This window comes from Scyliorhinus canicula, chromosome 17, assembly GCF_902713615.1.
Source record: "Scyliorhinus canicula chromosome 17, sScyCan1.1, whole genome shotgun sequence".
Lineage (NCBI taxonomy): Eukaryota > Metazoa > Chordata > Chondrichthyes > Carcharhiniformes > Scyliorhinidae > Scyliorhinus > Scyliorhinus canicula.
In genome coordinates this window covers 126807736-126835721 of record NC_052162.1, presented here as the reverse complement: position 1 = coordinate 126835721, position 27986 = coordinate 126807736, and the positions used below count along the sequence as shown (strand labels likewise).

The following is a 27986-nucleotide window of genomic DNA, read 5'->3' as shown; positions in this document are numbered from 1 at the left end:
GAGCCATGATCACCCTACTCAAACCCACGTATCCACCCTATACCCGTAGCCCAATAACCCCCCCCCCCCCCATTAACCTTACTTTTTAGGACACTACGGGCAATTTAGCATGGCCAATCCACCTAACCCGCACATCTTTGGACTGTGGGAGGAAACCGGAGCACCCGGAGGAAACCCACGCACACACGGGGAGGACGTGCAGACTCCGCACAGACAGTGACCCAGCCAGGAATCGAACCTGGGACCCTGGAGCTGTGAAGTATTTATGCTAACCACCATGCTACCGTGCTGTCCGTGCTGATGAGCGGAACACTTTCTTTCTTTCTTTGTCTCCTTCTTGCTTTTGGGAAACACAGAGTTGTTGGACTCATTTGACATGATAGCACAGTGGCTAGAACTGCTGCCTCACAGCACCAGCGAACCGGGTTTGATTCCGGCCTCGAGTTAAGTTTACACGTTCTCCCCGTGCCTGCGTGGGTTTCCTCCAGGTGCTCCAGTTTCCTCCCACAGTGCAGGTTAGATGGATTGCCTATGCTAAATTGCCCCTTAAGTGTCCCAAAGGTATAGCTAGGGTTACTGGGTTACGGGGATGGTGGAGATGTGGGCCTAGGTGACTCACTCTTTCGCAGGGTCGGTGCAGACTCAATGGGACGAATGGCCTCCTTTTAAGATTCTGTAACTGGAATTAGTGCCATATATGCTAAGGGGGAAAATGTTTGTGATTTTTGTGGAATCGTATCAGTTATTTAAAGTCAAATTTACCCTGCCTAATCAAATACTATTTGTGTCTGAATGTATGCATATTTCCAAGTTTGCAGATGACACAAAGCTGGGTGGGAATGTGTGCTGTTAGGAAGATGTAAAACGGCTACAGGAGGATTTGGACAGACTCAGTGAGTGGGCAAGGACATGGCAGATGGAATATAATGTGGAAAAATGTAAGATCATCACTTTGGCAGAAGGAACAGATGAGCAGAGTATTCCTGAAATGGTCAGAGATTAGAAAGTGTAGATGTACAAAGGGACCTGCGTGTCCTCATCAATAAGTCACTGAAGGCTAACATACAGGTGCAGCAAGTTATTAGGAAGGCTGATGGGATGTTGGCCTTTATCACAAGCGGATTTCAGTAGAGGAGTAGTGAGAGGGGTTGACAGGCTCTTTCACAGAAAGTCAGCCCCTCGAAGGCAAAGGATCCAGAGGGGGAGATGAGATTTTATTTTTTGACACAGCGAGTTGTTCTGGTCTGCCTAAAAGCAGATTCAATGGTATCTTTCCAAAGGGTCGTTAAGGAGCAGATTATTATACAAAATGATCTCATCACAATTGTTTCTTAGCCAAAGCGTTAAGAGAGCACAGTTTCACAGAAAGCCTCTGAAGCAGCTAAAGAATCATGCAATATTTGGTAGTAGCAGCACGGTAGCATGGTAGGGTGCAGCACGGTAGCATGGTGGTTAGCATAAATGCTTCACAGCTCCAGGGTCCCAGGTTCGATTCCCGGCTGGGTCACTGTCTGTGCGGAGTCTGCACGTCCTCCCCGTGTGTGCGTGGGTTTCCTCCGGGTGCTCCGGTTTCCTACCACAGTCCAAAGATGTGCGGGTTAGGTGGATTGGCCATGCTAAATTGCCCGTAGTGTCCTAAAAAGTAAGGTTAAGGGGGGGGGGTTGTTGGGTTACTGGTATAGGGTGGATACGTGGGTTTGAGTAGGGTGATCATTGCTCGGCACAACATCGAGGGCCGAAGGGCCTGTTCTGTGCTGTACTGTTCTATGTTCTATTTATACACTGTAGGTCACATAGGCAAAGCATAATTTACATTCCAACATTGTCTGTTTTAGATTTTGCATTAAACAATTTGCAGATGTTCATCGGGCAGTATTTCTGCTACCACAAGGATCATCTGTCACTCTTATCTATCTGTGGCTCCTCGGAATCCCTTCCCTGGTGCTAGTTGCTGTCGGGCCCGGCCTTTCACTGTTAGTTTTGTCTGCTACCGTACGCTGTTGAAGTATTACAGAGGTCACCAGGCATTCAAGATAGGGATCATGTAAGCATTCAGCTTGCAGTATCTGTGTCTTTGCCACATCAGCATGCTAGCTAGGAGGTGTCTTTACCCTGCGTGTGGAATTTTACTGAACCTTTCTAATGCACTGTATAGTTTCTTAAACCCCTACGATCCCTGAATAAATTATGTTGGTTGCTCCAATAATCATTTTTAATTAAACCAAATCCATTATTTTCCCTCTTACAGTACCAAATATATTTTAATTCCCAAACACCTTTTCACTCTGGCAACCTTGTGAGATTTGAAACCAGGTATTTGCAACAAGGCTCAAGGAGCATCAGCCCACTGGAGGTAAAGTCACGAGCCTGGCCAGTCCAGCAGAAAGAAACCCTCTGACCCTCCCCATTGACCAAGTGTCAGAATGAACATGGTTCAGTCCTGGGTGTGATTAACAGCAGCAATAACAGCAGAATCCAACCCCTCTCATCACTTGTAGACTCACTGGTGTATCAGTAGGTGCGATGAGTTACAAAATTCCTTTCCCACACTGAGAGGAGCTGAATGGCCTCTCTCCAGTGTGAATTCGCTGGTGTGTCCGCAGGGTGGAAGAAACACTGAACCTCTTTCCACACTGAGAGCAGATGAATGGTCTCTCCCCAGTGTGAACCCGCTGGTGTTTCCGTAGATCGGATAACTGGGTGAATCCCTTCTCACACTCAGGGCAGGTGAATGGCCTCTCCCCAGAGTGAACTCGCTGGTGTCTCTGCAGGTTGTCTAACCGACCGAATCCCTTCCCACACTGAGAGCAGGTGAATGGCTCCCCACCAGTGTGAATCCGCTGATGTTTCCGCAGATCGGATAACTGAGTGAATCCTTTCCCACACTCAGGGCAGGTGAATGGCCTCTCCCCAGTGTGAATTTGCTGGTGTGTCAGCAGGGTAGATGAATCACTGAATCTCTTCTCACACTGAGAGCAAATGAACGGCTTCTCCCCTGTGTGAACTCGCTGGTGTTTCTGCAGATAGGATAAGTGAGTGAATCCCTTCCCACACTGAGAGCAGGTGAACGGCCTCTCCCCAGTGTGAACTCGCTGATGTTTCTGCAGGTTGGATAAGTGAGTGAATCCCTTACCACACTCGGAGCAGGTGAACGGTCTCTCCCTTGTGTGAACTCGCTGGTGTGACTGCAGGTTGTCTGACCGAATGAATCCCTTCCCACACTGAGAGCAGGTGAACGGCTTCTCCCCGGTGTGAACTCGCTGGTGTATCCGCAGGTGAGATAACTGAGTGAATCCCTTCTCACACTGAGGGCAGGTGAACGGCCTCTCCCCCGTGTGAACTCGCTGATGTGACTGCAGGTTGTCCAATCGAATGAATCCCTTCCCACACTGAGAGCAGGTGAATGGCCTCTCCCCAGTGTGAATTCGCTGGTGCCTCTGCAGGATGAATAACTGAGTGAATCCCTTCCCACATCGAGAGCAGGTGAATGGCCTCACCCCAGTGTGAATGTGACGATGAGCTTCCAATGAAGATGGGGATCTGAATCCCTTGCCACAGTCCCCACATTTCCATGGTTTCTCCATGCTGCTGGTGTCTTTGTGTATTTCCAGGTTGTTGGAACAGTTGATGCCTTGTCTACACAAACAGAACACGTGTACGGTCTCTCCCCACTGTGAACGGCGCAATGTTTTTTCAGGCTGTGTAACTGGTTAAAGCTCTTTCCAGTCAGTGCTCTGGAACACTCTCACTCGGGTGGGTGTGTGTCGGTGCTTTTCCAGTCACACTGATGTAGCTGACAAATAAGGCAAACATTTCTCCTTCTAGATTCAAAGGCTATTGATATTCAGGTTCCAAGTAATCGAGTGACTGTCAGATCGAGATGTGATTTTGAGATTTCTGTCTGTAATTCCTCCTTTTCTAATATCCTGTAAAAACAATTTGCAAAAGACATCACTGTCAGTACAGGATAGAAATTCAGAACAGACAATTGCAGTTTCTCTGGAACATTCTTTCCTCTCTCATTCCCCAAAAGGTGTAAATCTCCATCCCACAGACTCTCCCTCCATTCTAACCCTGCTGTATCTAATATTCACCCTCCCAATTCTCCTGAAGGTGCTGATTTAGGCTGATTGACAGATCCATGCTCACTGCTTCCTGTCCTGGACACAGAGATCATAACAAATAGGAGCTGCAGTCGGCCATTCAGCCCATCGAACCTGCTCAATCACTCAATGGGATCATTGGCCGATCTACCTCAGCACCATTTTCCTACACTATCCCCCATATCCCTCGATATCGTCAATATCTAGGAACCTATCAATCTCTGTCTTGAAAATACTCGATGACTGAGGCTCCGCGGTCCTCTGGGGTAGAGAATTCCAAAGCTTCACCACATCCTCGAATGAAGAAATCCCTCCTCATCTCAGCTTACTCTCCATTCTCTTGCCGGTTCCCCATAACCCTCGACTCAACTCTTCAATCAGAAATCTGTCTAACGCATCCGTAAATATATTCTCTCTCTGATGTTAATTTACTGTCCCTTAAATCAGCCCAAGACTGCAAGAAACTATAGAGTTGTGAACACAGCCCAGTCCATTGCACAAAACCACCTCCCATCCGTTGACTCCATCTACACCTCCCGCTGCCTTAAACATCTCCTGGGGAATGCAGCCCTTTAATTGTGAACATTGGGAAAGAGACCATCCTTTAGCCAGACAACTAAATGTGTCAAGCTGAGGGAACAAAGGATGAGAGAGAGAGAGAGAGACCTGGGCCAAGCTTTGCAGAGTCTGCACCCTCCCTGGATTCACTTCCTTTCCCTTCAGTTGCTGCAAATGACCAATTGAAGGTGAGAATGAGAAAAGGAATGGAAAGGGGAGAAAAGAAAGTGTTTTACTCACAGAGGTTGGAGACAGGAGGACGTTTCAGTCTGTGTGAAGCTCAATCACACAAAACCCGCGCTGTTTGGTTGGAGGACCAGAGTCCTTCCGGTCCTCCAAACTTCCCATTGGTCACCACCTCAGCCGGAAGGTCAGAGGGCGGGCTCTCACCCGCACATGCGCAGTCCCGGGGAAGGAGGAGGTCACCGAGCGGCTTCTCGCTCTGGCCGGAGCCGTCAGCCGGTTGCCTGGAAACCTTGTCTGGAGGAGGAGGTCGGGGAACAATTGGGTGGGGGCGGGGCTGCGACCTGAAACCCGGAGACGTCACCACGAAGCAGAATGATTCCTATTGGCTGATCTTGGCGAGGCTCCTTTGTGACGTCACAACCCGGAAGTTGGACTGAAACCTCCTCCTCTGCAACATCTGGGAGGGAATCAATGTTTCCCCCTTTCCATTTCTTTCCTCATTCTGGGGGGACATTGGGGACTTGCAGCAACTGAAGGGAAAGGAAGTGAATCCAGTCTGTATATTACACATATTTTCTGTCCAGTAATGTAGGCAGACATCTATCTGTCTGGCAGCCTGCAGGTAGATTTTCAGTCTGTCCAGGACAGGAAGCAGTTGGATTGGATTTGATTTATTGCCACCTATACTAAGGTACAGTGAAAAGTGTTCTGAATACAGTCCAGACAGATTGTTCCATATGCGAGAAGACATAGGACATACATAAATAGACTATGTAGAGACAGACATCAGGTGAAGGATACGGAGCGTAGTACTACTCAGTAGAGATGTGTGAAGAGATCAGTCCATAAGAGGATCATTCAGAAGTCAGATAACAGCAGAGAAGAAGCTGTTTTTGAATCTGTTAGGGCGTGTTCTCAGACTTTTGTACCTTCTGCCCGATGGAAGAGAGAATAACCAAGGTGGATGGGTCTTTGATTATGCTGCCCGCTTTCCCAGGCAGCGGGAGGTGTAGATGGAGTCAACAGATGGGAGGTGGTTTTGTGCAATGGACTGGGCTGTGTTCACAACTCTATAGTTCCTTACAGTCTTGGGCTGAGCAGTTGCCATACCAGTCTGTTATACAGCCTGATAGGTTGCTTTCCATGTTGTATTCATAAAAACTGGTGAGGGCCAATCTGGATATGCCAAAAAATCCTTACTTTCCTGAGGAAGTATAGGCACTGTTGTGCTTTCTTGGTCTTAGCGTCGACGTGGGTGGACCAGGACAGATTGTTAGTGATGTGCACACCTAGGAATTTGAAGCTACGGGTCACTGTCCATATGGAATTTGCACTTTCTCCCCGTGTCTGCGTGGATTTCACCCCCACAACCCAGAGATGTGCAGGTAGGTGAATTGGCCGCGCTAAATTGCCCCTTAATTGGGAAAAAAGAATTGGTACTCTAAATTTATTTTTCGGAAAGGAATTTGAAGTGTCTTGGATCTGTAAATCAGCCTGAATGAGCACCTTCAGGAGAATTGGGAGGGTGAATATTACATACAGCAGAGTGAGAATGGAGGGAGAGTGTGTGGGATGGAGATTTACAGCTTGTGGCGAATGAGACAGGAAAGAATGTTCATAGAAACTAGAATTGTCTTCTGAATTTCTATCCTGTACTGACAGTGATGAATTTTGTAATTTCCCTGTACAGTATATCAGAAGGTGAGGATTTGCAGACAGAAATCTCGAGCAAAATATTACGGCAACATCTGACATGCTCACTAAATTCATCGGCACTTGAATATTATTGGCCATTGAATCTGGGGTGATTGGAAAAGCACCGAGACACACGCACCCGAGTGAGAGTGTTCCAGAGCACTGACTGTGGAAAGAGCTTTAACCAGTTACACAGCCTGAAAACACATCGCACCATTCACAGCGGGGAGGGACTGTACACGTGTTCTGTGTGTCGCCGAGGTTTCAACTGATTGTCTAACCTGGAGAGACAAGCGCACCCACAACATGGAGAAACGGTGGAAATGTGGGGACTGTGGGAAGGGATTCAAAGCGCCGTCTGTGCTGGAAACTCATCGACGTAGTCACACTGGGGAGAGGCCGTTCAGCTGTTGTGTGTGTGGAAAGGGATTCAGTGATTCATCCACCCTGCGGACACACCAGCGAGTTCACGCTAAGAAGAGGCCATTCACCTGCACTGAGTGTGGGAAGGGATTCACTCAGTTACCCAATCTACGGACACACCAGCGAGTTCACACAGGGGATGGACCTTTTACCTGCTCCACGTGTGGGAAGGGCTTCAGTAATTCATCCCAACTGTTAACACACCAGCGAGTTCACACTGGGGAGAGGCCATTCACCTGCACCCTGTGTGGGCACCAATTCGCTCATTTGTCCAGTTTGCAGAGACACAAAATCACTCACACCAACGAGAGACCCTTTAATTGCTCTGAGTGTGAGAGTGGCTTCAAAAGCTCTCGGGAGCTGATGGTCCACCAGCGCATTCACACTGACGAGAGACCGTTCAGCTGCTCTCACTGCACAAAGAGGTTTCGAAGATCCTCCACGCTGCGAATGCACCAGCGAGTTCACACTGGGGAGAGGCCATTTACCTGCACGGTGTGTGGGCAGCAACTTGCGCATTTATCCAGCCTCCTCAGACACAATGTCACTCACACCAATGAGAGGCCCTTTAAATGCTCTGACTGCGGGAGTGGCTTCAAAAGTTCTCAAGAACTGATGTCCCACCAGCGCATTCACACTGAGGAGAGACCGTTCAGCTGCTCTCACTGCACAAAGAGGTTTAAAACGACTTCCACACTGAGGGTACATCAGCGAGTTCACACTGGGGAGAGGCCGTTCACCTGCTCTGTGTGTGGGAAAGGGTTCAATTATTCATCCAGCCTGCAGAGACACCAACCGGTTCACACTGGGGAGAGGCCGTTCACCTGCACAGTCTGTGGGAAGGGATTCACTCAGTTATCCCATCTGCTGAGACACCAAAGAGTTCACAAAGGATGACAGGGGTTGGATTCTGCTGTTATTGCTGCTGTTAATCACATCCAGGACTGAACCATGTTCATTCTGATACTTGGTGAAGTGGGAGGGTCGGAGAGTTTCTTTCTGCTGGACTGGCCGGTCTCACGACTTTGCTTCCAGTGGACTGATGCTCTTTGAGCCTGGGAGAGCATATTTCCACTGAAATGATCCACAAAGCTGATGAAGGACATTTACTTTATCCTGGAGAGTAAATATTGTGTTTTTCCCCCACGACAGGTAGATCTAAAATAAATACATTTGTCTCTGTTCCATTGAATCTACAGCACAGGGCCAGGCCAGTCAGTTCAATTGGTCTCTGTCAATATTTATGCTCCACATGAGCTTCCACCCACCCCTCTTCATCTCCCCCATCAGCATCTCCTTCTATTCCTTTCTCCCTCATGTATGTATCTAGCTTCCCCTTCAATGTATTCAGGCTGTTCACCTCAACAACTCGCTGTGGGAGTGAGTTCCACATTCTCACCACTCGCTGAGCAAAGAGGTTTCTCATCAAAGTCTTTTTGGATTATTGAACCCCTAAAAATGGATTGAAAATGCGCGCAGCATTTGTAACAAAGGGATGAATTGTCAGCGCAGATGAAATGTGTGTGTCTTGATCGACGTTACAGAGACTTGGTTGAAAGGTGACCAAGGCTGGGATCTAAATGTTGACCTGTATTTGACATATTAGAATGGGCAGGAAGCTAGGAAAAGGTGAAGGGTTCACTCCTGTTAAGTTAGGATTACATTAGTTCTGTACTGAGAGAACATCTTAGCCTGAAAGAGCAGGATGTAAAACCAGTTTGGGTCAAGCTAAGAAATAGTAAAGATACAATGTTACTTGTGGGACTAATTAATGAGGCTCCTAACAGTAGTTACGCTGTAGGTAGAGTGGACAGGAAGTAATAAGTAAGGCTTGTAATTAAGATACCACAGTAATCATGGGGACTTTAATCAAATGTAGATTGGAGGCATCAGATTGGAAAGATAGCCTGGAACATGGGTTCATCAATGTTTTGGGGGAGATTTTCTTCGAGCAGTCCCTTCTCGAGTCAACCAGGGAGTAGTCTATCTGAGACCTCAATGTGCAGTGAGACAGGATTAATGAACACACACGTTGTTCACCTCAACCACTCGCTGTGGTAGTGAGTTCCACAATCTCACTACTCGTTGGGTAAAGAGATTTCAAAGAACAATATAGCACAGGAACAGGCCCTTCGGCCCTCCAAACCTGTACCGGTCATGATACCAACCTTTGCCAAATCCCTCAGCACTTCCTTGTGCCGTATCCCTCTATATCCATCCTATCCATGTGTTTGTCAAGATGCCTTTTGAACGCCGTTAATGTATCTGCTTCCACAACCCTCCCTGGCAGCGCGTTCCAGGCACTCACCACTCTGTGTGTGAAAAACCTGCCTCGCACATCTCCTCTAAACTTTGCCCCACGGACCTTAAACCTATGCCCCTGGTGACTGACCCCTCCACCCTTTAAAGAGTGCCTGCCCATCCACTCTACCTGTTTAGCACACTGGGCTAAATCGCTGGCTTTGAAAGCAGACCCAGGCAGGCCAGCAGCACGGTTTGATTCCCGTACCAGCCTCCCCGAACAGGCACCGGAATGTGGCGACTAGGGGCTTTTCACAGTAACTTCATTGAAACCTACTCGTGACAATAAGCAATTTTCATTTTCATTTCATTTCATGCCCCTCATAATCTTGTAGACCTCTATCAGGTCACCCCTCGACCTCCATCTTTCTAATGAAAACAGTCCGAATCTATTCAGCCTCTCCGCATAGCTGACACCCTCCAGGCCAGGCAACATCCTGGTAAACCACCTTCTGCACCCTCTCCAAAGCCATGACATCCTTCTGGTAGTGTGGCGACCAGAATTGTGCGCAATATTCCAAGTGTGGCCTTACAAAGGTTCTATACACTAGCATGACTTGCCTGTTTTTATACTCGATGCCCCGTCCAATGAAGGCAAGCATTCTGTATGCTTTCTTGACTACCTTGTCTAGTGTTGCCACCTTCAAAGATCTGAGGACCTACACACCCAGATCTCTCTGACTTTCTATGCCATTTACGGTATATTTCAGCTCCATGTTAGACCTACCAAAATGAATTACCTCACATTTTCCCGGATTAAACTCCATTTGCCATTTCTCTGCCCAAGTCTCCAACCTATCTATGCCCTGCTGTATCCTCTGACAATCCTCAACACTATCTGCCACTCCACCAACCTTGGTGTCATCCACAAACTTACTGATCAGACCGGCGACATTTTCCTCCAAATCGTTTATGTACAGCACAAACAACAGAGGCCTCAGCACAGATCCCTGTGGAACACCACTAGTCACAACCTTCCATTCAGAAAAACACCCTTCTACTGCTACGCTTTGCCTCCTGTGACCCAGCCAGCTCTGTATCCATCTTACCACCTCACCTCTGATCCCGTGTGACTTCACCTTTTGTACCAGTCTGCCATGAGGCATCTTGTCAAAGGCTTTCCTGAAGTCCATGTAAACAACATCCACTGCCCTCCCCTCATCAATCATCTTTGTCACCTCCTCAAAAAAATTGATCAAGTTAATGAGGCACAACCTCCTCTTCCCCAAACCATGCTGTCCATCACTTATGAGTCCATTTGTTTCACGTGAAATCCCTATTGGATTATTGAACCCCTTCACAATCTTAAAAAAAAAAAAAAATTTAGAGTAGCCAATTCATTTCTTCCAATTAAGGGGCAGTTTAGCGTAGCCAATCCACCTACCCTGCACATCTTTGGGTTGTGGGGGCGAAACCCACGCAGACACGGGGAGAATGTGCAAACTCCACACGAACAGTGACCCAGAGCCGGGATAGAACCCGGGACCTCGGCGCCGTGAGGCAGCAGTGCTAATCACTGCGCCACCGTGCTGCCCTAACCCCTTCATAATCTTACAGGTCACCCCTGGCAACGCGGTAGCATAGTGGTTAGCACAGTTACTTCACAGCTCTAGGGTCCCAGTTTCGATTCCCGGCTGGGTCACTGTGCGGAGTCTGCACGTTCTGCCCGTGTGTGCGTGGGTTTCCTCCGGTTTCCTCCCACAGTCCAAAGATGTGCAGGTTAGGTGGATTGGCTGTGCTAAATTGCCCCTTAGTGTCCAATAAAGGTGGGGTGAGGTTACAGGGATAGGGTGTAGGCCTGGGCTTGTGCAGGGTGTAAGGGCCGGTGATTACTCGATGGGCCGAATGGCCTCCTTTGCACTGTAAATTCTATGATTCTCTTTTCCAGAGAAAAGCAGCCCCAACCTTTCCTGAGGGTGAAATGCTCTCAGTTCTGGTTTTATTCTTGTGAATCTCTGTTGCACCTTCTCCAGTGCCTCCATTTCCTTGTTCTAAATGGAGATGACAAATATTGACAGTGCTCCCAGTGTAGTCTGACCCTGGCTCTAAACAAGTTGAACATAACCTCCCTGCTTTTCAATTCTATCCCTCTAGAATGGAGCCCTATATATGGGCCCCACACTTTAGGAAAGATGTGAAGTTCTCAAGAGAGGTTGCAGAGGAGATTTACGAGAATGACTTCAGTGAGTTGTAGAGACTGGAGCAGCTGAAATTGTTCTTTTTTAATCATAGAGAGATTGGCGGTGAGAAGGAGGCCATTCAGCCCATCCAGTGTGATGTGGGGAATAAAGTGTTAATATGATTGAGATGAGTCATATTTATGAAGCCTGTCTCTCTCTCACTGTATTTTCCGCCAGAACCATTTTTTTTTTGTTTTTTCATCCATGGGATGTGGGCATTGCTGGCTGGGCTGCATTTGTTTCCCGTCCCTAATTGCCCTTGAACTGAGTGGCTGCAGCGAAGAGGCAACTACATTGCTGTGGGTCTGAAGTCAGGAGTAGGCCAGCCCAGGTCAGCATGGCAGATTTCCTTCTCTAAAGGACATCAGTCAACCAGATGTTTTTTTTCCAACTATCGACAATGCTTTCATGGTCATTGATGACTTTTAATTCCAGATTTTTAATTAATTTAAATTTCACCATCTGCTGAACCTGGATCCCTATTGCATTCCCCTGGGTCTCTGGATTACTGGTCTGGCTATTGTTTCCCAGATGTGTTTTGTGAGAGATGACGTCACTATAGCCGATAAGTGAGCTGTTTTCAAGTTGTTTCCTTTCCGTCCTGTACTTTCCCACTAACTTGCAGACAAAGCAGCTGTAACTGTACTGTGTATAAATGTGTGTTATTGTAACTACTCCTTGAGATGCTTCGGTTCGCTGAAGCATTCCCTGCATGTTTGTAATAAAGATTCCCAAACATTAGCCAACTCTGGACTCCGAGTGACATTTGTCCCACAAGAACCTGGTGTCAGGAACAGGATCCAGTGACGGCTCTGATTAAAGGAAAGTCCCCGTGGACAGCAGATACCGGGGTGAGTATTGTTTGTTTTATACCACCCGTGTTTAGTTCAGTCTGACTGACCACTGGGGCCTCCCCAGAACCTCGGGGATGTGTTTCTGGTCTGTTTCTTTGACGTCCATTCAATGTAATTTCAATAACTGGAACATTTCAGGCAGGGAATTGTCGGTTTTACACCAAGGATATGTTTGAGGGCGATGCTGAGGTCCCCGTGACTGAGAGGGTTTTGTAGCTGCCGACAAATGAGGGGATAAAGCCGTACAGGAGGCTAAACAGAAAGAGTTAGGCAGTTGGACAGAGTTTGGTGTGTGTTCAGAGGTCCCAGATAGGGGTCAGCCAGCATCATCACATCGATGGATCTGCACAGAAAAGGTCCAACCGGATGGAGCTGATAAGATCAAGGCGAGGTTAGTGGCTCAGGGATTTGAAGAACTCTTAGGAGATAAAGAAGTCAGAGTGGACTCGCCCACAGCCGGAAAGGTCATTTTCAAATTTCTTTGGCCCTTTCCAGGACATTTTCTTGGGGATTTAAGTCAAGAAACATAAAAGCTGCAGTTGTGCTCGCTGGATTTTAAAGCAGGCCAGCAGCACGGTTCAGTTCCCGTACCAGCCTCCCCGGACAGGCGCCGGAATGTGGCGACTAGGGGCTTTTCACAGTAACTTCATTTGAAGCCTATTTGTGGCAATAAGTGATTTTCATTTCAAGGGCAGTGTTTCAGCAGCATCCTAAGGTGCCAGATGTAGATGGAAGACTTTGGAAGTTAAATAAGTTTGACTTTTTTTCAAAAATAAATTTAGAGAACCAAATTCTTTTTTATTCCAATTAAGGGCCATTTTAGCGTGGCCAATCCACCTCCCCTGCACATCTTTTTGGGATGTAGGGGTGAGACCCACGCAGACACGGGGAGAATGTTCAAATTCCGCATGGGTAGTGACCCGGGGTCCAACACGGGTCATCGGCGCTGTGAGGCAGCAGTGCTAAACACTGGGCCACCGTGCCACCCCATTGAACGATGTTTCAGAGTGTATGGTTCTTCTCAGGTCGGCTGTACAGGGTGGTGGGACAGGGGAGGATGTGAGTGGCTATGGGGGTGGGTGGGGAGATGGGACATGGAGGATGTGAGTGGCTATGGGGGTGGGTGGGGAGATGGGACATGGAGGATGTGAGTGACTTTGGGGGTGGGTGGGGAGATGGGACATGGAGGATGTGAGTGATCGGAGTTCTGTAATGAAACGTCCAAAGGTCGAGGACATTTAACAGGCCAACAAAACATTAAAAAAATACAAGAAGGAAAAATGTGTGCTGGAATTTCAATCTTTGGGTGAGCTGAAGAATATAAAATGGATTGTTTTTAGTGACACCTCACTGGCAGGAGCCTGTCTCAGTGTCTGTACACACAGTGATGTTTAAAAATCTCTTTCAGCAGAACAGCCAAACATTTCTTCTTCTAGATTCAAAGGCCAATGATATTCAGCTCCCACGAATCGAGGGACTCTGTCAGATCTTGATGTGATGTTTGGTGTGAAATTTCTGTCTGTAAATCCTCCCCTTCTAATACCCTGTAAAAGGAGTTTATAAAAGCCATCACTGTTAGTACAGGATACCCAAACGGAATGTGAAACTCTATCCCATTGTAAGATCTCGGTTTGGCTCCAATCTCAATTGTAAGACTCAAATCAATTACATGTCAGAATGAGCTGTGAACTGGAGCAGCACGGTGGCACAGTGGTTAGCACTGCTGCCTCACAGCGCCAAGGTCCCAGGTTCAATCCTGTCCCCAGGTCACTGTCTTGTGTGGAGTTTGCACATTCTCCCCGTGTCTGTGTGGGTCTCACCCCCACAACCCAAAGATGTGCAGGTTAGGTGGATTGGCCACGCTAAATTGCTTCTTAATTCGAAACATAAAAGAATTGGGCACTTTAAAATTAAAAAGATTTGAGTTTTGAAAGTTGTTATTGTTTTTATTCAACTAAAGGATGTGGGCTGGTTAGGTCAACATATATTGCCCATCCCTAGTTGCCCTTCAGAGGGTGGTGATGAGTTGGCTTCTTGAACCGCTGCAGTCGAGGTGCTGTTAGAGAGGGAGTTCCAGGATGTTGCCCCAGGGACAGTGAAGGAGCAGCGATATATTTCCAAATCAGGGTGGTGAGTGACTTGGAGGGGAACCTCCAGGTGGTGGGGTTTCCAGGGATCTGCTGCTCTTGTCCTTCTAGATGGTAGTGATCATGGGTTTGGAAGGTGCTGTGTGAGGATCTTTGGTGAGTTGCTGCAGTGTGTCTTGTAGGTGACACACGTGGCTGCCACTGTCCGTTGGTGGTGGAGGGCTTGAATATTTGTGGAAGGGAGAGAAATCAAGTGGGCTGCTTTGTCCTGGATGGTGCTGAGCTTCTTGAGTGTTGTTGGAGCTGCACTCATCCAGGCAAGTGGAGAGTATTCCATTACACCCCTGACTTGTGCCTTGTAGATGGTGGACCTGCTTTGAGGGGTCAGGGGGTGAGTTATTCGCTGTAGGATTCCTAGTCTTTGATCTGCCCTGATAGCCACAGTATTAATATGGCTAGTCCAGTTCAGTTTCTGATCAATGGTAACCCCCAGGATGTTGGTTGTGGGGGATTCAGCGATGGTAATGCCATTGAATGTCAAGGGGTGGTGGTTAGATCCTCTCTTGCAGAAGATGGTCATTGCCTGGCACTTGTGTGGAACAAATGTAATTTGCCACTTGTCAGCCCGAGCCTGGATATTGTCCAGGTCTTGCTGCATTTGGACATGGACTGCTTCATTATCTGAGGAGTTGCGAATGGAGCTGAACATTGTGCAGTCATCCACAAACATCCACACTCCTGACCTAATGATGGAAGGAAGGTTATTGATGAAGCAGCTGAAGATGTTTGGGCCTAGGACACTACCCTGAGGAATTCCTGCAGTGATGTCCTGGAGCTGAGATGAATGATGTCCAACCACCACAACCATCTTCCTTTGTGCCGGGTATGACTCCAACCAGCGGGGGGTTTTCCTCCATTCCCATTGACTCCAGTTTAAATAGGGCTCCCTGAAGCCATAATTGGTGAAAGGCTGCCTTGATGTCGAGGGCAGTCACTCTCACCTCACCTCTGGCATTTTGCTCTTTTGTCCATGTTTGACCCAAGGCTGTAATGAAGTCAGAGCTGAGCAGAACCCGAACTGAGCATTCCAGAGCAGGTTGTTGCTGAGTAAGTGCCGCTTGAGAGCCCTGTTAATGACTCCATCTATCACTTTGCTGAGAATGGAGAGTAGACTGATGGAGTGGAAATTGGCTGGGTTGCATTTGTCCTCTTTCTTCTGTACAGGACACACCTGGGGCAAATTTCCACATTGCCGGGTAGATGCCAGTGTTGTCACTGTACTGGAACAGCTTGGCTAGGGGTGCGGCAAGTTCTGGAGCACAAGTCTTCAGTACTATTGCCGGAATATTGTCAGGCCACAGAGCCTTTGCAGCATCCAGTGCCTACAGCTGTTTCTTGCTATCATGTGGAGTGAATCGTATTGGCTGAAGACGGACATCTGTGATGCTGGGGACCTCCGGAGGAGACCGAGATGGACCATCCACTTGGCACTTCTGGCTGAAGATTGTTGCGAATGCCTCATCCTTGCCTTTTGCACAGATGTGCTGGGCTCCTCCATCATTGAGGATGGGATATTTGTGGAGCCTCCTCCTCCAGTGAGCTGTTTAATTGTCCACCACCATTCACGGCTGGATGTGGCAGGACTACAGAGCTTAGATCTGATGTGTTCATTGTGGAATCGTTCAGCTCTGTCTATTACTTGCTGCTTATGCTGTTTGGCTCACACGTAGTCCTGTGTTGTAGCTTCACCAGGTTGAAACCACATTTTTCGGTATGCTTGATGTTACTCCTGGCCTGCCCTCCGGCACTCTTCATTGAAACAATGTTGACCCCCTGGCTTGGTGGTTGTGGTGAATGTAATTCACACGGTATTGCATTGCATTGTATTATGTCCTTGTGGGCTCTGTCTGTGAGCCGTTGCGCGGCTCTGCCCATAGGGGGAGATGAGGAGCTTGTACAGGGCTCCGCCCATGGCTCCGCCAATGGCCCCTCCCACTACCGGAAGTATAAAGTGCTGCAGCCGTGCGAGCCTGCCCTCAGTTCTTCTGGTCACAGGCAGGCTCAGTTGTAAGACTATTAAAACCACAGTTTACTTCCAATCGTGTTCCGAGTGAATTGATGGTCTCATCAATTTAATAGTCTTAGAAAACTTGAAGACAACTACTATGGAATCAGCCCTCAAACCTGACCAACTAGAACTCGACCCGCAGGCTGCAGAGGCGAAGGAAATCTTCCTACACTGGCTTCGATGTTTCAAGGCCTACCTGGCTGAATCAAGCACTTCCGAGACGACAGAGGAGCAGAAACTCAGCCTACTGCACACACGGGTGAGCCATCGTATGTCTACGCAACTCGATTGTACCACCTCATATAAGGAGGCACTGGCTATGCTCGACCGACTGTACGTGCGGACGATTAACGAGGTCTACGCGCGGCACATTTTCACGACCCAACGCCAGCGCCCCGCAGTCGCTGGAAGACTTCCTGCGTGACTTAACAGCCCTTACTCGGGACTGCAACTTTCAGGCTGTAACGGCCTCCCAACACATGGAACTCGCTGTCCGTGATGTATACGTGGCAGGACTCAGGTCTAACTATGTGCGCCAGCGACTACTCGAGAAAGGGGCCCAGAACTTGGAGGACACTGTAGAGCTAGCAACTACTATGGAGGTTGCGTTCCGCAGTCTGAACTCCTTCCCTGCGGACCAAGCGACCCCATCGTGGGCCCCCGACCAGCGACTGCCCCAGGCCTGCGCCGCGCAGCCACCCACCCACTATGGAGCACCAGCGTGCCATTTCTGTGGCCAGCCCTAACACCCACGGCAGCACTGCCCGGCCCGCAACGCAACCTGCAGCAGCTGCGGTCGCAAAGGACACTATGCCCGAGTCTGCCTGGCAAAATCGAAACTCTCTAACTCCCCGCAGTCCAGAGCACTCACCCCCCCAACTCGCAGGCCCACAGGCCCCGCAACATTGCTGCGTGTCTGCCGACTCCGCCTCCGCCCGGCATGTGCGACTCATGGGGGCCGCCATCTTGGCAATCCTCCCCCACGCGGCCGGCCATGTGCGAGTCATGGGGGCCGCCATCTTGGACGCCATCTTCTTCATCACCCGCCACATGCGATCAACGGGGGCAGCCATCTTGGCCATCAACCGAAGTTCACCTCGACGACTACGACCTCCGCAAACAGTCATCACGGGGCCACTCCAGCACTGCTGATCGAGCCGGCGACTACCTGCAACTCAACGCGGTCACGCTGGACCAGCCGCGTCCGCAGCACCTCCAGAGCTCGATGATGTCCGTTCAAATCAACGGGTACAGGACACCGTGCCTCTTCAACTCTGGGAGCACCGAGAGCTTCGTACATCCTGACCTGGTAAGACGCTGTTCGCTCCCTATCTTCCCTGCACGGCAAACTATCTCCCTCACCTCGGGCGCGCACTCGGTCCACATACAAGGGCGCACCGTCACGACCCGAACGATTCAGGGCGCCAGCTACTCTAATTTCCAGCTGTACGTACTCCCCGAACTCTGCGTTCCACTCTTACTCAGGCTTGATTTCCAATGTAATCTAAAGAGCCCCACACTCAGCTTCGGCGGACCCCTACCCCCACTCACTATCTGCAGCTTAGCGACTCTAAAAATCAACCCCCCTCCACTCTTCGCTAACCTGACGGCTAACTGTAAACTAGTAGCTACTCGAAGCAGGTGGTACAGCCTGCAGGATAGAGTATTCATCTGAGCCGAAGTCCAGCGGCTCCTACATGAGAGAGTCATAGAGGCCAGTAACAGCCCCTGGAGAGCTCAGGTGGTGGTCGTCAAGACCGGGGAAAAGTTCCGGATGGTGGTTGATTATAGCCAAACCATTAACCGGTTCACGCACCTCGATGCGTACCCCCTCCCCCGGATTGCAGACATGGTCAATCAGATCGCCCAGTACCGCATATTCTCCACGGTGGATCAGACGTCTGCATACCACCAGCTCCCAATCCGCCCGGAGGACCGCCACTACACGGCGTTCGAGGCAGACGGCCGCCTCTTCCATTTCCTCCGGGTTCCCTTTGGCGTCACGAATGGGATCTCGGTGTTCCAACGAACAATGGACCGAATGGTGGACCAGTACGGGCTGCGGGCCACGTTTCCATACTTGGACAATGTCACCATCTGCGGCCATGACCAGCAGGACCATTATGCCAACCTCCACCGATTTCTCCAAACCGCCCAGAAACTCATTCTCACCGACAATAAGGAGAAATGCGTTTTCCGCACTACCAGACTAGCCATCCTCAGCTATGTCGTGGAAAACAGAGTCCTGGGCCCCGACCCGGACCGTATGCACCCCCTCTTACAACTCCCTCTCCCTCATTGTCCCAGGGCCCTCGAGGTGCCTGGGATTCTTCTCTTATTATGCCCAGTGGGTCCCTCAGTATGCGGACAAAGCCCGCCCACTATATTTAAGACCAGACTCTTCCCACTGTCAGCTGAGGCCCACCAGGCCTTCAACTGCATCAAGGAGGACATCGCCAAAGCTGCCATGCGGGCGGTGGATGAATCCGTCCCCTTTCAGGTGGAGAGCGACACCTCAGAGGTCGCTCTCGCTACCACTCTGAACCAGGCAGGGAGACCAGTAGCTTTCTTCTCCCGAACCCTCTCCGCTTCGGAACTTCGACACTCCTCAGTCGAAAAGGAAGCTCAAGCCATTGTGGAAGCTGTATGGCACTGGAGACACTACCTCGCAGGTAGGAGGTTTACCCTCATCACCAACCAAAGATCGGTTGCCTTCATGTTCGACAACTCGCAAAGGGGCAAAATAAAAAACAATAAAATCTTGCGGTGGAGGATCGAACTCTCCACCTATAATTATGATATCATATATCGACCGGGGAAGCTCAACGAGCCCCCAGATGCCCTGTCCCGCGGCACATGCGCCAGTGCGCAAGACGACCGCCTGAAGGCTATTCACAATGACCTCTGCCACCCGGGGGTCACCCGGCTCGCCCACTATGTCAAAGTACGAAATCTGTCTTTCTCCACCGAGGAGGTAAAAGCCATCACCAGGGATTGCCCGATCTGCGCGGAGTGCAAACCGCACTTCTATAGACCAGACAAGGCCCACCTGGTAAAGGCATCCCGGCCCTTTGAACGCCTGAGCATCAATTTCAAAGGGCCACTCCCCTCAACCAATCGAAATGTGTACTTCCTGAACGTCATCGACGAGTTCTCCCGCTTCCCCTTTGCCATCCCGTGCCCCGATATGACCTCCCACATAGTCATCAGAGCCCTGCACAGTGTCTTCACCCTGTTCGGTTTCCACAGCAACGTACACAGCGACAGGGGTTCGTCCTTCATGAGCGACGAGCTGCGTCAGTACCTGCTCGACAAGGGCATCGCCTCGAGCAGGACTACCAGCTACAACCCCAGGGGGAACGGGCAGGTGAAGAGGGAGAACGCGACGGTCTGGAAGACCGTCCTACTGACCCCCCGGTCCAGGAATCTCCCGACCTCCCATTGGCAGGAGGTCCTCCCCGACGCGCTCCATGCTATTAGGTCCCTCCTATGCACTGCCACCAACCAGACCCCTCACGAACGACCATTTGCTTTCTCTAGGGGCACTACCACGGGGGCTTCGCTCCCATCCTGGTTGAGGACACCGGGCCCGGTTCTCTTCCGGAAGCACGTCTGGGCACACAAAATGGACCCGCTAGTAGAGAGAGTGCTACTGCTTCACTCGAACCCCCTCTACGCCTTCATTGAATACCCCAATGGCTGTCAGGACACCGTTTCACTCCGGGACCTGGCGCCTGCAGGATCCAACACTACCACCACCACCACCGCCAAAGTACCCCTCACACTACACCCTACCCAACCCCCTGCGCCCCCGCGCCTATAGGTTTCCTGCCCACGCCCCGCGCCTATATGTTTCCTGCGCCCCACCTTCGCTCGTCACACCGGTCAGGAATGAAGCTCGGACTGAAACACCCCTGGAGTCCACCCTCATACCCACATCAATCGTCACCACCCAGCCACCTGAAGAGGCTGCAACCCCGGTGCTCCGCCGATCCCAAAGGACGACTTGGCCACCGGACCGGTTCAACCTGTAGACCCGTCACCCCCACCGGACTTTTTACAGGGGGTGAATGTGGTGAATGTAATTCACACTGTATTGTATTATGTTCTTGTGGATTCTGTCTGTGAGCCGTTGAGTGGCTCTGCCCATAGGGGGAGATGAGGAGCTTGGACAGGGCTACACCCTTGTCTCCGCCCATGGCCCCTCCCACTACCGGAAGTATAAAGTGCTGCAGCCGTGCGAGCCTGCCCTCAGTTCTTCTATCGCAGGCAGGCTCAGTTGTAAGACTATTAAAACCACAGTTTACTTCCAATCGTGTTCCGCGTGAATTGATGGTCTCATCAGTGGTAATGGCAGAGTGGGGGATATGCCAGGCCATGAGGTTGAATACAATTCTGCTGCTGCCGCTGATGGCCCACAGCGCCTCATGGATGCCCAGTCTGGAGTTGCTCGATCTGTTCGAAGTCTATCCCATTTAGTCCGGTGGTAGTGCCACACAACATGATGGACGGTATCCTCAATGTCAAGACGGGACTTTGTCTCCACAAGGACTATGCGGTGGTCACTTCTACCGACACTGTCATGAACAGATGCATCTGCAGCAGGCAGGTCAGTGAGGATGGGGGTCAAGTGTCAAGTATCTAAAAGGAACCCGAAGCTCCTGACTAGTTACAGACCATTCTGGGGACAAGAATATTGTCACAGAATTTATTAAGTTAATTGTAATAAGTACAAAATCAGTCTGTTCACTCTGGATCGCCAACTCTCGACTTCTGGGTGACTGTCTCTTGTTCTGTTGACCAACTTCTTACTTCATGTTGCGTTCTGCACCGAGCTCCAGAGAATTAACCCTTTCCAGCAACTACCTCTATGCATGGTCGGTGGTATCCTGCAACTCTGATTGGCCCAAGCAGCCCATGATCAGTCCCTGATTGGTTAAATGGTGCAGAATCAACGCCCGATTTGTCTCTGAAGGATGTTGGTCACTTTGCTGATGTCACTTCCCATTAACGTTGTCACTTTTGCTGATGTCACTTCCCATTAATTTGGTCACTTTTGCTGATGTCACTTCCCATTAACGTTGTCACTTTTGCTGATGTCACTTCCCGTTAATTTGGTCACTTTTGCTGATGTCACTTCCCATTAACTCCTAATTGGTTGCCCAACATCTCAGTCACTTGTGGTAACATCATTTTCTTTAAGGATGGGATGAATTTTTTTTTTAAAGTTACAAAACCAATGCAGAGTGGACAGTCTCATTTCATCCGTCTCATTGCTTGCTCCAAAAAACAATTCAATTTGAATCCAATTCATGGTCTCCACAAGAGAGATGTACAAGATCCAGGCTGACAAGAAAAGGCTTTGCCCCTCACCTTGGGTTTGATCTGACGCTTGATCTTAGCCAAAAGACGGAGAGGTGATTGCTGTTCCCTGCTGTTTTATTAAGTTTCTAGCTTTTGCATTAAGATAACAAGGCAACACAATGTAATTTATATGTCTATGTACTTGTAATAAGAGGATATGTGGTGTCACTTCTTCATGATTGATGTTCATCAGGCTCATCGTCCTAACTGATACATCTCAGGTGTTATGTGTAACTTCTTTGTGACTGCTGATGCCTGAAGCAAGTTACTTAAATACAAACAAGTGAAACTACAAGAGATACACAAACTTAAACTAATACAGCAATGACTACAGAACATAGAAAATAAATCCATAAATGGGATTGATGTGCTAAAGTTCAAGTAGCAGGACACACATCACAAAATGCCATTCTGTATGAATAAATTACATGTTCATAGGAAGTAAAAGTCACAGAAACTACATAATAACAACACCATTGCAAAAACTGATAATAAAACCCACACCAATGCAGAACATCTGTGTACACTTTGAAGGAAAGTGACAATTTCACTTTCAGTTAAAAAGTGAATACGAGTTAAGATATAGCATTTCTCCAGCATTGACACAATTGAACTACAAGAAACACTAGAAGAATCTCCAAATCCTGCCAGAAAATGTAACCGAGATTCTCATTCAGCATTAATCCTGTGGTAAAACCACAAAATGTCACCCTAATTTGGCCGAAGAGAATGTGGCACAAGTCACTTGTCAAGGAGGAGTGCACCTGAAGATAGAGACTCACAAGTGTGCGATTCCGTATTGAGTGAATTGATTCATACACTTTGATTCTGTGATAACTGAACATAACTAAACCAAAACTATTAAAATTACTGAACATATACTTTGCTTCAATATTATGATCACTGTTACCTAGATGCTCCATCATGTGTTTGTTCATTATTCCTGTCTCACTGCACATTAAGCTCTCAGATAGACTACTCCCTGGTTGACTTGAGAAGGGACTGCTCTAAGAAAATCTCCCCCAAAAAATTGATGAACCCATGTTCCAGGCTATCTTTCCAATCTGATGCCCCCAATCTACATTTGATTAAAGTCACCCATGATTATTGTGGTATCTTAATTGCAAGCCTTACTTATTACTTCCTGTACACTCTACCTACAGCGTAACTACTGTTAGGAGCCTCATTAATTAGTCCCACAAGTGACATTGTATCTTTACTATTTCTTAGCTTGACCCAAACTGGTTTTACATCCTGCTCTTTCAGGCTAAGATGTTCTCTCAGTACAGAACTAATGTAATCCTAACTTAACAGGAGTGAACCCTTCACCTTTTCCTAGCTTCCTGCCCATTCTAATATGTCAAATACAGGTCAACATTTAGATCCCAGCCTTGGTCACCTTCAACCAAGTCTCTGTAACGTCGATCAAGACACACACATTTCATCTGCGCTGACAATTCATCGCTTCATTACAAATGCTGCGCGCATTTTCAATCCATTTTTAGGGTTTCAATAATCCAATAGGGATTCGATGAGAAACCTCTTTGTCCAGCGAGTGGTGAGAATGTGGAACTCACTCCCACAGCGAGTGGTTGAGGTGAACAGCATGAATACATTGAAGGGGAAGCTGGATACATAGATGAAGGAGAAAGGAATAGAAGGAGATGCTGATGGGAGGAGATGAAGAGGGTTGGGTGGAGCCTCATGTGGAGCATTAACACTGACAGAGACCAATTGAGCCGACTGGCCTGGCCCTCTGCTGTAGACTCAATGGAACAGAGACAAATGTATTTATTTGAGATCTACCTTAGTGGGGGAAAAACACTATTTACTATCCAGGATAAAATAAATGTCCTTCCTCAGCTTTTGTGGATCATTTCAGTGGAAATGTGCTCTCCCAGGCTCAAAGAGCATCAGCCCACTGGAAGCAAAGGCGTGAGACCGGCCAGAATAAACCCACTCTCTCGAACATTGGCTACACCACAGCTGGAGTACTGTGTGCAGTTTTACTGCCCTTACCTTAGGAAAGGTATTATTGCCACAGAGGGAGGGTAATGAAGGTTCACCAGACTTGTTCCGGTGATGGGAGGACTGTCCTATGAAGAGAGATTGGGGAAACTGGGCCTGTATTCTCTAGATTATTGAAGAATGAGAGGTGATCTCATAGAAGCTTATAAAATCCATGAAGGAATAGACAGGGTGGGTGCAGGTGAGATGTTTCCCCGGGTTGGGGAGTCTGGAACCAGGGGACACAATTTCAAAATAAGGGGGAAGCCATTTCAGACCGGTCTCAGAGGAGACATTTCTTTACTCAGAGGGTTGTGAATCTTTGGAATTCTCTATCCCAGAGGGCTGTGGAAGCTCTGTCACTGAGTGTGTTTAAAGCTGAGACTGACAGATTTCTAAATCCCAATAACACAAAGGGATATGGGGATAGTGTGGGGGAAAGGCATTGAAGTGGATGATCAGCCATTATCGTGTTGAATGGTGGAACAGGCTCGATGGGCTGAATGGCCAACTCCTGCTCCTATGTTCCAATGATACAAAGATAGGTAGGGAAGTAAATTGTGAACAGGACGAAGGAGGCTAAAGAGATGTGGATAATTTAAGTAAGTGGGAAAAGATCTGGGAGATACAGAATAATGTGGGAAAATGAGAAATTGGCCGTTGTGACAGGAAAAATAAAAAAAAAGCATTTTATCAGATTGCAGAGCTCCGAGATTCAGAGCATGAATCACAAAAGGCGAGTATACAGGTACAGCAAGGAATTAGGAAAGCTAATAGAATGTTATTGTTTATTGTTGGGGAATTGAATACAAAAGTAGGGAGGTTATGCTTCAGTTATACAGAACATCGGTGGAACCACTTCTGGAGCGCTGTGCACAGTATTGCTCTCATTTAAGGAATGATGTCAATGTGTTGGAAGCAGTTCAGAGAAGGTTTACTGGACTCATACCTGGAATTGGAGGCTGGTCTTATGAGGAATGATTGGACAGGCTGGGCTTGTGTCCGATGGAGTTTAGGTGACTTTATTGAACCGTATAAGATCCTGAGGGGCCTTGACAGGGTGGATGTGGAAAGGATGTTTCCTCTTGTGGGAATCTAGAAATTGGAGTCACTTGAAAAGTAATAACTTGTCCATTTAAGGCAGAGGAGAACTTTTTTCTCTCCAAGGTTTGTGAGTCTTTGGAACTCTCTTCCTCAAAGGGCAGTGGAAGCAGAGTCTTTGAATATTTTGAAGGCAGAGCCGGATAGATTCTTGCCAAGCAAGGAGGTGAAAGGTCATCGGGGGGTCGGCGGGAATGTGGAATTGAGGTTACAATCAGATCAGCCGGGAACGTATTGAATGGTGGAGCAGGCTCGAGGGGCCGAGTGGCCTACTCCTACTCCTAATTCATATGTTATCATCCTTTATAATAGATTGTCGCATTTTCCCTGTTCCCCGTTTTCTCTCTCCCTCCTTAAATAGCGGGGTTACGTTTACCACCTTCCAATCTGCAGGAACCATTCCAGAATCTATAGAATTTTGAAAGGTGATCACCAATGTATCCACTATCTCTGCAGCCGCCTCTTTCAACACTCTGGGATGTAGAGCATCAGCTTTTGGGGATTTATTAACTTTCAATCACATTAATTTCTCCAGTGCTACTTTTTCACTAATACTAATCTCTTTCAGTTCCTCGTGCTCACTAGTCCCCTTGGTTCTCTCGTGTTTTTGGGACAATCTCTGTATCTTCCTCCGTGAAGACAGACACACATTGTTTAGTTTCTCTGCCATTTCCTTATTCCCCATTATAAACTCTCCTGTCTCTGCCTGGAATGGACCCACATTGGTCTTTGCTAATCTTTTCCTTTTCACATTCCTACAGGAGCTTTTCCAGTCGGTTTTTATGTTTCTCCCCAGTTTGCTCTCATATCCTATTTTCTCTTCATCAGTTTCTTGGTCCTCCTTAGCTGAATTCTGAAACATGTTACAATTCTCATTCTTACTACAATCTTAGCCACTTAATGAGCCTGCCCCCTTGATCTAATGGAATATTTAACTTGTTAGCCAGGGTTGCATCATTTTTCCTGTGGGATTTTTGTTCCTTAAAGGAATCTATATTTTATGTAAATATGTAATATTTCCTTAAATCCGAGCAATTGTCTGTCTATCGTCATACATCTTATTGTAAGTTCCCAATCTACCAGACAACTTGCCCCTCATACCATGACGGTTTCCTTCTGTGAGAAACACCCAGAAAAATTAAACAAAAGAGCCATGTAACCACCATAGCCCATCTTCATGGCAACATGGCATGATTTGGGGGGTTCCAAACAGAAATGGGAACTAAATATTTTCTAACTTCCAAACACCCTTTCACTCTGTGATCCTTGTGAAATTTGAAGCCAGGTAATCGCAACAAGGCTCAAAGAGCGTCAGCCCACTGGAGGCAAAATTGTGAGACCGGCCAGTCCAGCAGAAAGAAACCCTCCGACCCTCCCACATCACCAAGTGTCAGAATGAACACAATGCAGTCCTGGATGTAATTGAGAGCAGAAACAATAACAGAATCCAACCCCTGGAATTACATCTGAACCTGTTGGTGTCTCAGCAAGTGCGGTGAACTACACAATCCTTTCCCACATTACGACCTCTCCCCACATGTGAACTCACTGGTGTTTCTGAATAACTTCCCACACTGAGAGCAGGTGAACGGCTTCTCCTCAGTGTGAACCCGCTGGTGTACCCGCAGGTTGGATAACTGGCTGAACCTGTTCCCACATTAAGAGCAGATGAACGGTCTCCCCGGTGTGAACTCGCTGATGTGCCTGTAGTGTGGATGATTCACTGAATCCCTTCCCACACTGAGAGCAGGAGAATGGTCTCTCCCTGTGAACTCGCTGGTGTGTCCGCAGGGTGGACGACTCACTGAATTTCTTCCCACACTGAGAGCAGGTGAATGGCTTCTCCCCGGTGTGGACTCGATGGTGTGACTGCAGGTTGGATAATTGAGTGAATCCCTTCTCACACTGAGCGCAGGTGAACGGCTTCTCCCCAGTGTGAACTCGTTGGTGTCTCTGCAGGGTGCAGGAATGTCTGAATCCCTTCCCGCACTGAGGGCAGGTGAACGGCTTCTCCCCAGTGTGAATTCTTTGATGCCTCTGTAGCTGGGATAACTGAGTGAATTCCTTGTCACACTGAGAGCAGGTGAACGGCCTCTCCCCAGTGTGAACTCGCTGGTGGGTCTGCAGGTTGGATAAGCAAGTGAATCCCTTATCGCACTGAGAACAAATAAACGGCCTCTCCCCAGTGTGAGTGCGTCGATGAGCTTCGAGCACAGATGGGGCTCTGAATCCCTTCCCACAATCCCCACATTTCCATGATTTCTCCATGTTTTGGGTCTCCTCGTGTCTCTCCAGGTTAGACAATCAGTTGAAGCCTCGTCCACACACAGAACACGTGTACGGTCTCTCCCCGCTGTGAATGGTGTGATGATTTTTCAGGCTGTGTAACTGGTTAAAGCTCTTTCCACAGTCAGTGCTCTGGAACACTCTCACTCGGGTCTGTGTGTCCCGGTGCTTTTCCAGTCACACTGATGGTTAAAATATTCTGAAGCAGACAGATCGGGCAAACATTTCTCCTTCTAGATTCAAAGGCCGATGATACTCAGTTTCCAAGAATCGAGTGACTCAGTCAGATTGAGGCGTTTAGTTTGAGATTTCTGTCTGTAATTCCTCCTCTTCTAATATCCTGTAAAACAATTTGAATCATCACAGTCAGTATAGGATAGAAATTCAGAACAGACAATTGTAGTTTCTCTGGAACATTCTTACCTCTCTTGTTCTCTAAATGCTGTAAATCTCCATCCCACACACTCTCCCTCCATTCTCACTCTGCTGTATCTAATATTCACCCTCCCAATTCTCCTGAAGGTGCTGATTCAGGCTGATTGACAGATCCCTGCTCACTGCTTCCAGTCCAGGATACAGAGATTATAACAAATAGGAGCTGCAGTTGGCCATTCAGCCCATCGGAACCTGCTCACCCATCTACCTCAGCACCATTTTCTCACACTATCCCCCATATCCCTCGATATCTTGAATATCTAGAAACCTATCATGTTGACTATAATGGCTGTGTCTGCTAGATTTCTGGAGGCAATTCCATTGAGAAACATTCGATC

The 27986-nt window shown here is 48.3% G+C and overlaps 1 protein-coding gene across 1 annotated transcript; it reads right to left on the bottom strand.

The window, feature by feature from the left end:
• Positions 1-1754: 1754 nt before the first annotated feature.
• On the bottom strand, positions 1755-27273 carry LOC119951199 (zinc finger protein 271-like). The gene is made up of 2 exons (XM_038774223.1): positions 26632-27273; positions 1755-3437 (listed from the first exon to the last, which is right to left on the bottom strand). Exons 1-2 carry the CDS (start codon positions 27193-27195, stop codon positions 2529-2531), a joined length of 1473 nt encoding a protein of 490 aa, XP_038630151.1. The 5' UTR covers positions 27196-27273; the 3' UTR covers positions 1755-2528.
• Between the last annotated feature and the right edge of the window lie 713 nt (positions 27274-27986).

Excerpts from the sequence above, each read along its gene's own strand:
- LOC119951199 (XM_038774223.1), bottom strand. The coding sequence starts at position 27,195 with ATGGAGAAATCATGGAAATGTGGGGATTGTGGGAAGGGATTCAGAGCC. Across the intron at positions 3,438-26,631 it reads GTGAATCATCCACACTACAG|AGGCACCAGCGAATTCACAC; the intron begins GCACATCAGCGA and ends TTCATCCTGCAG.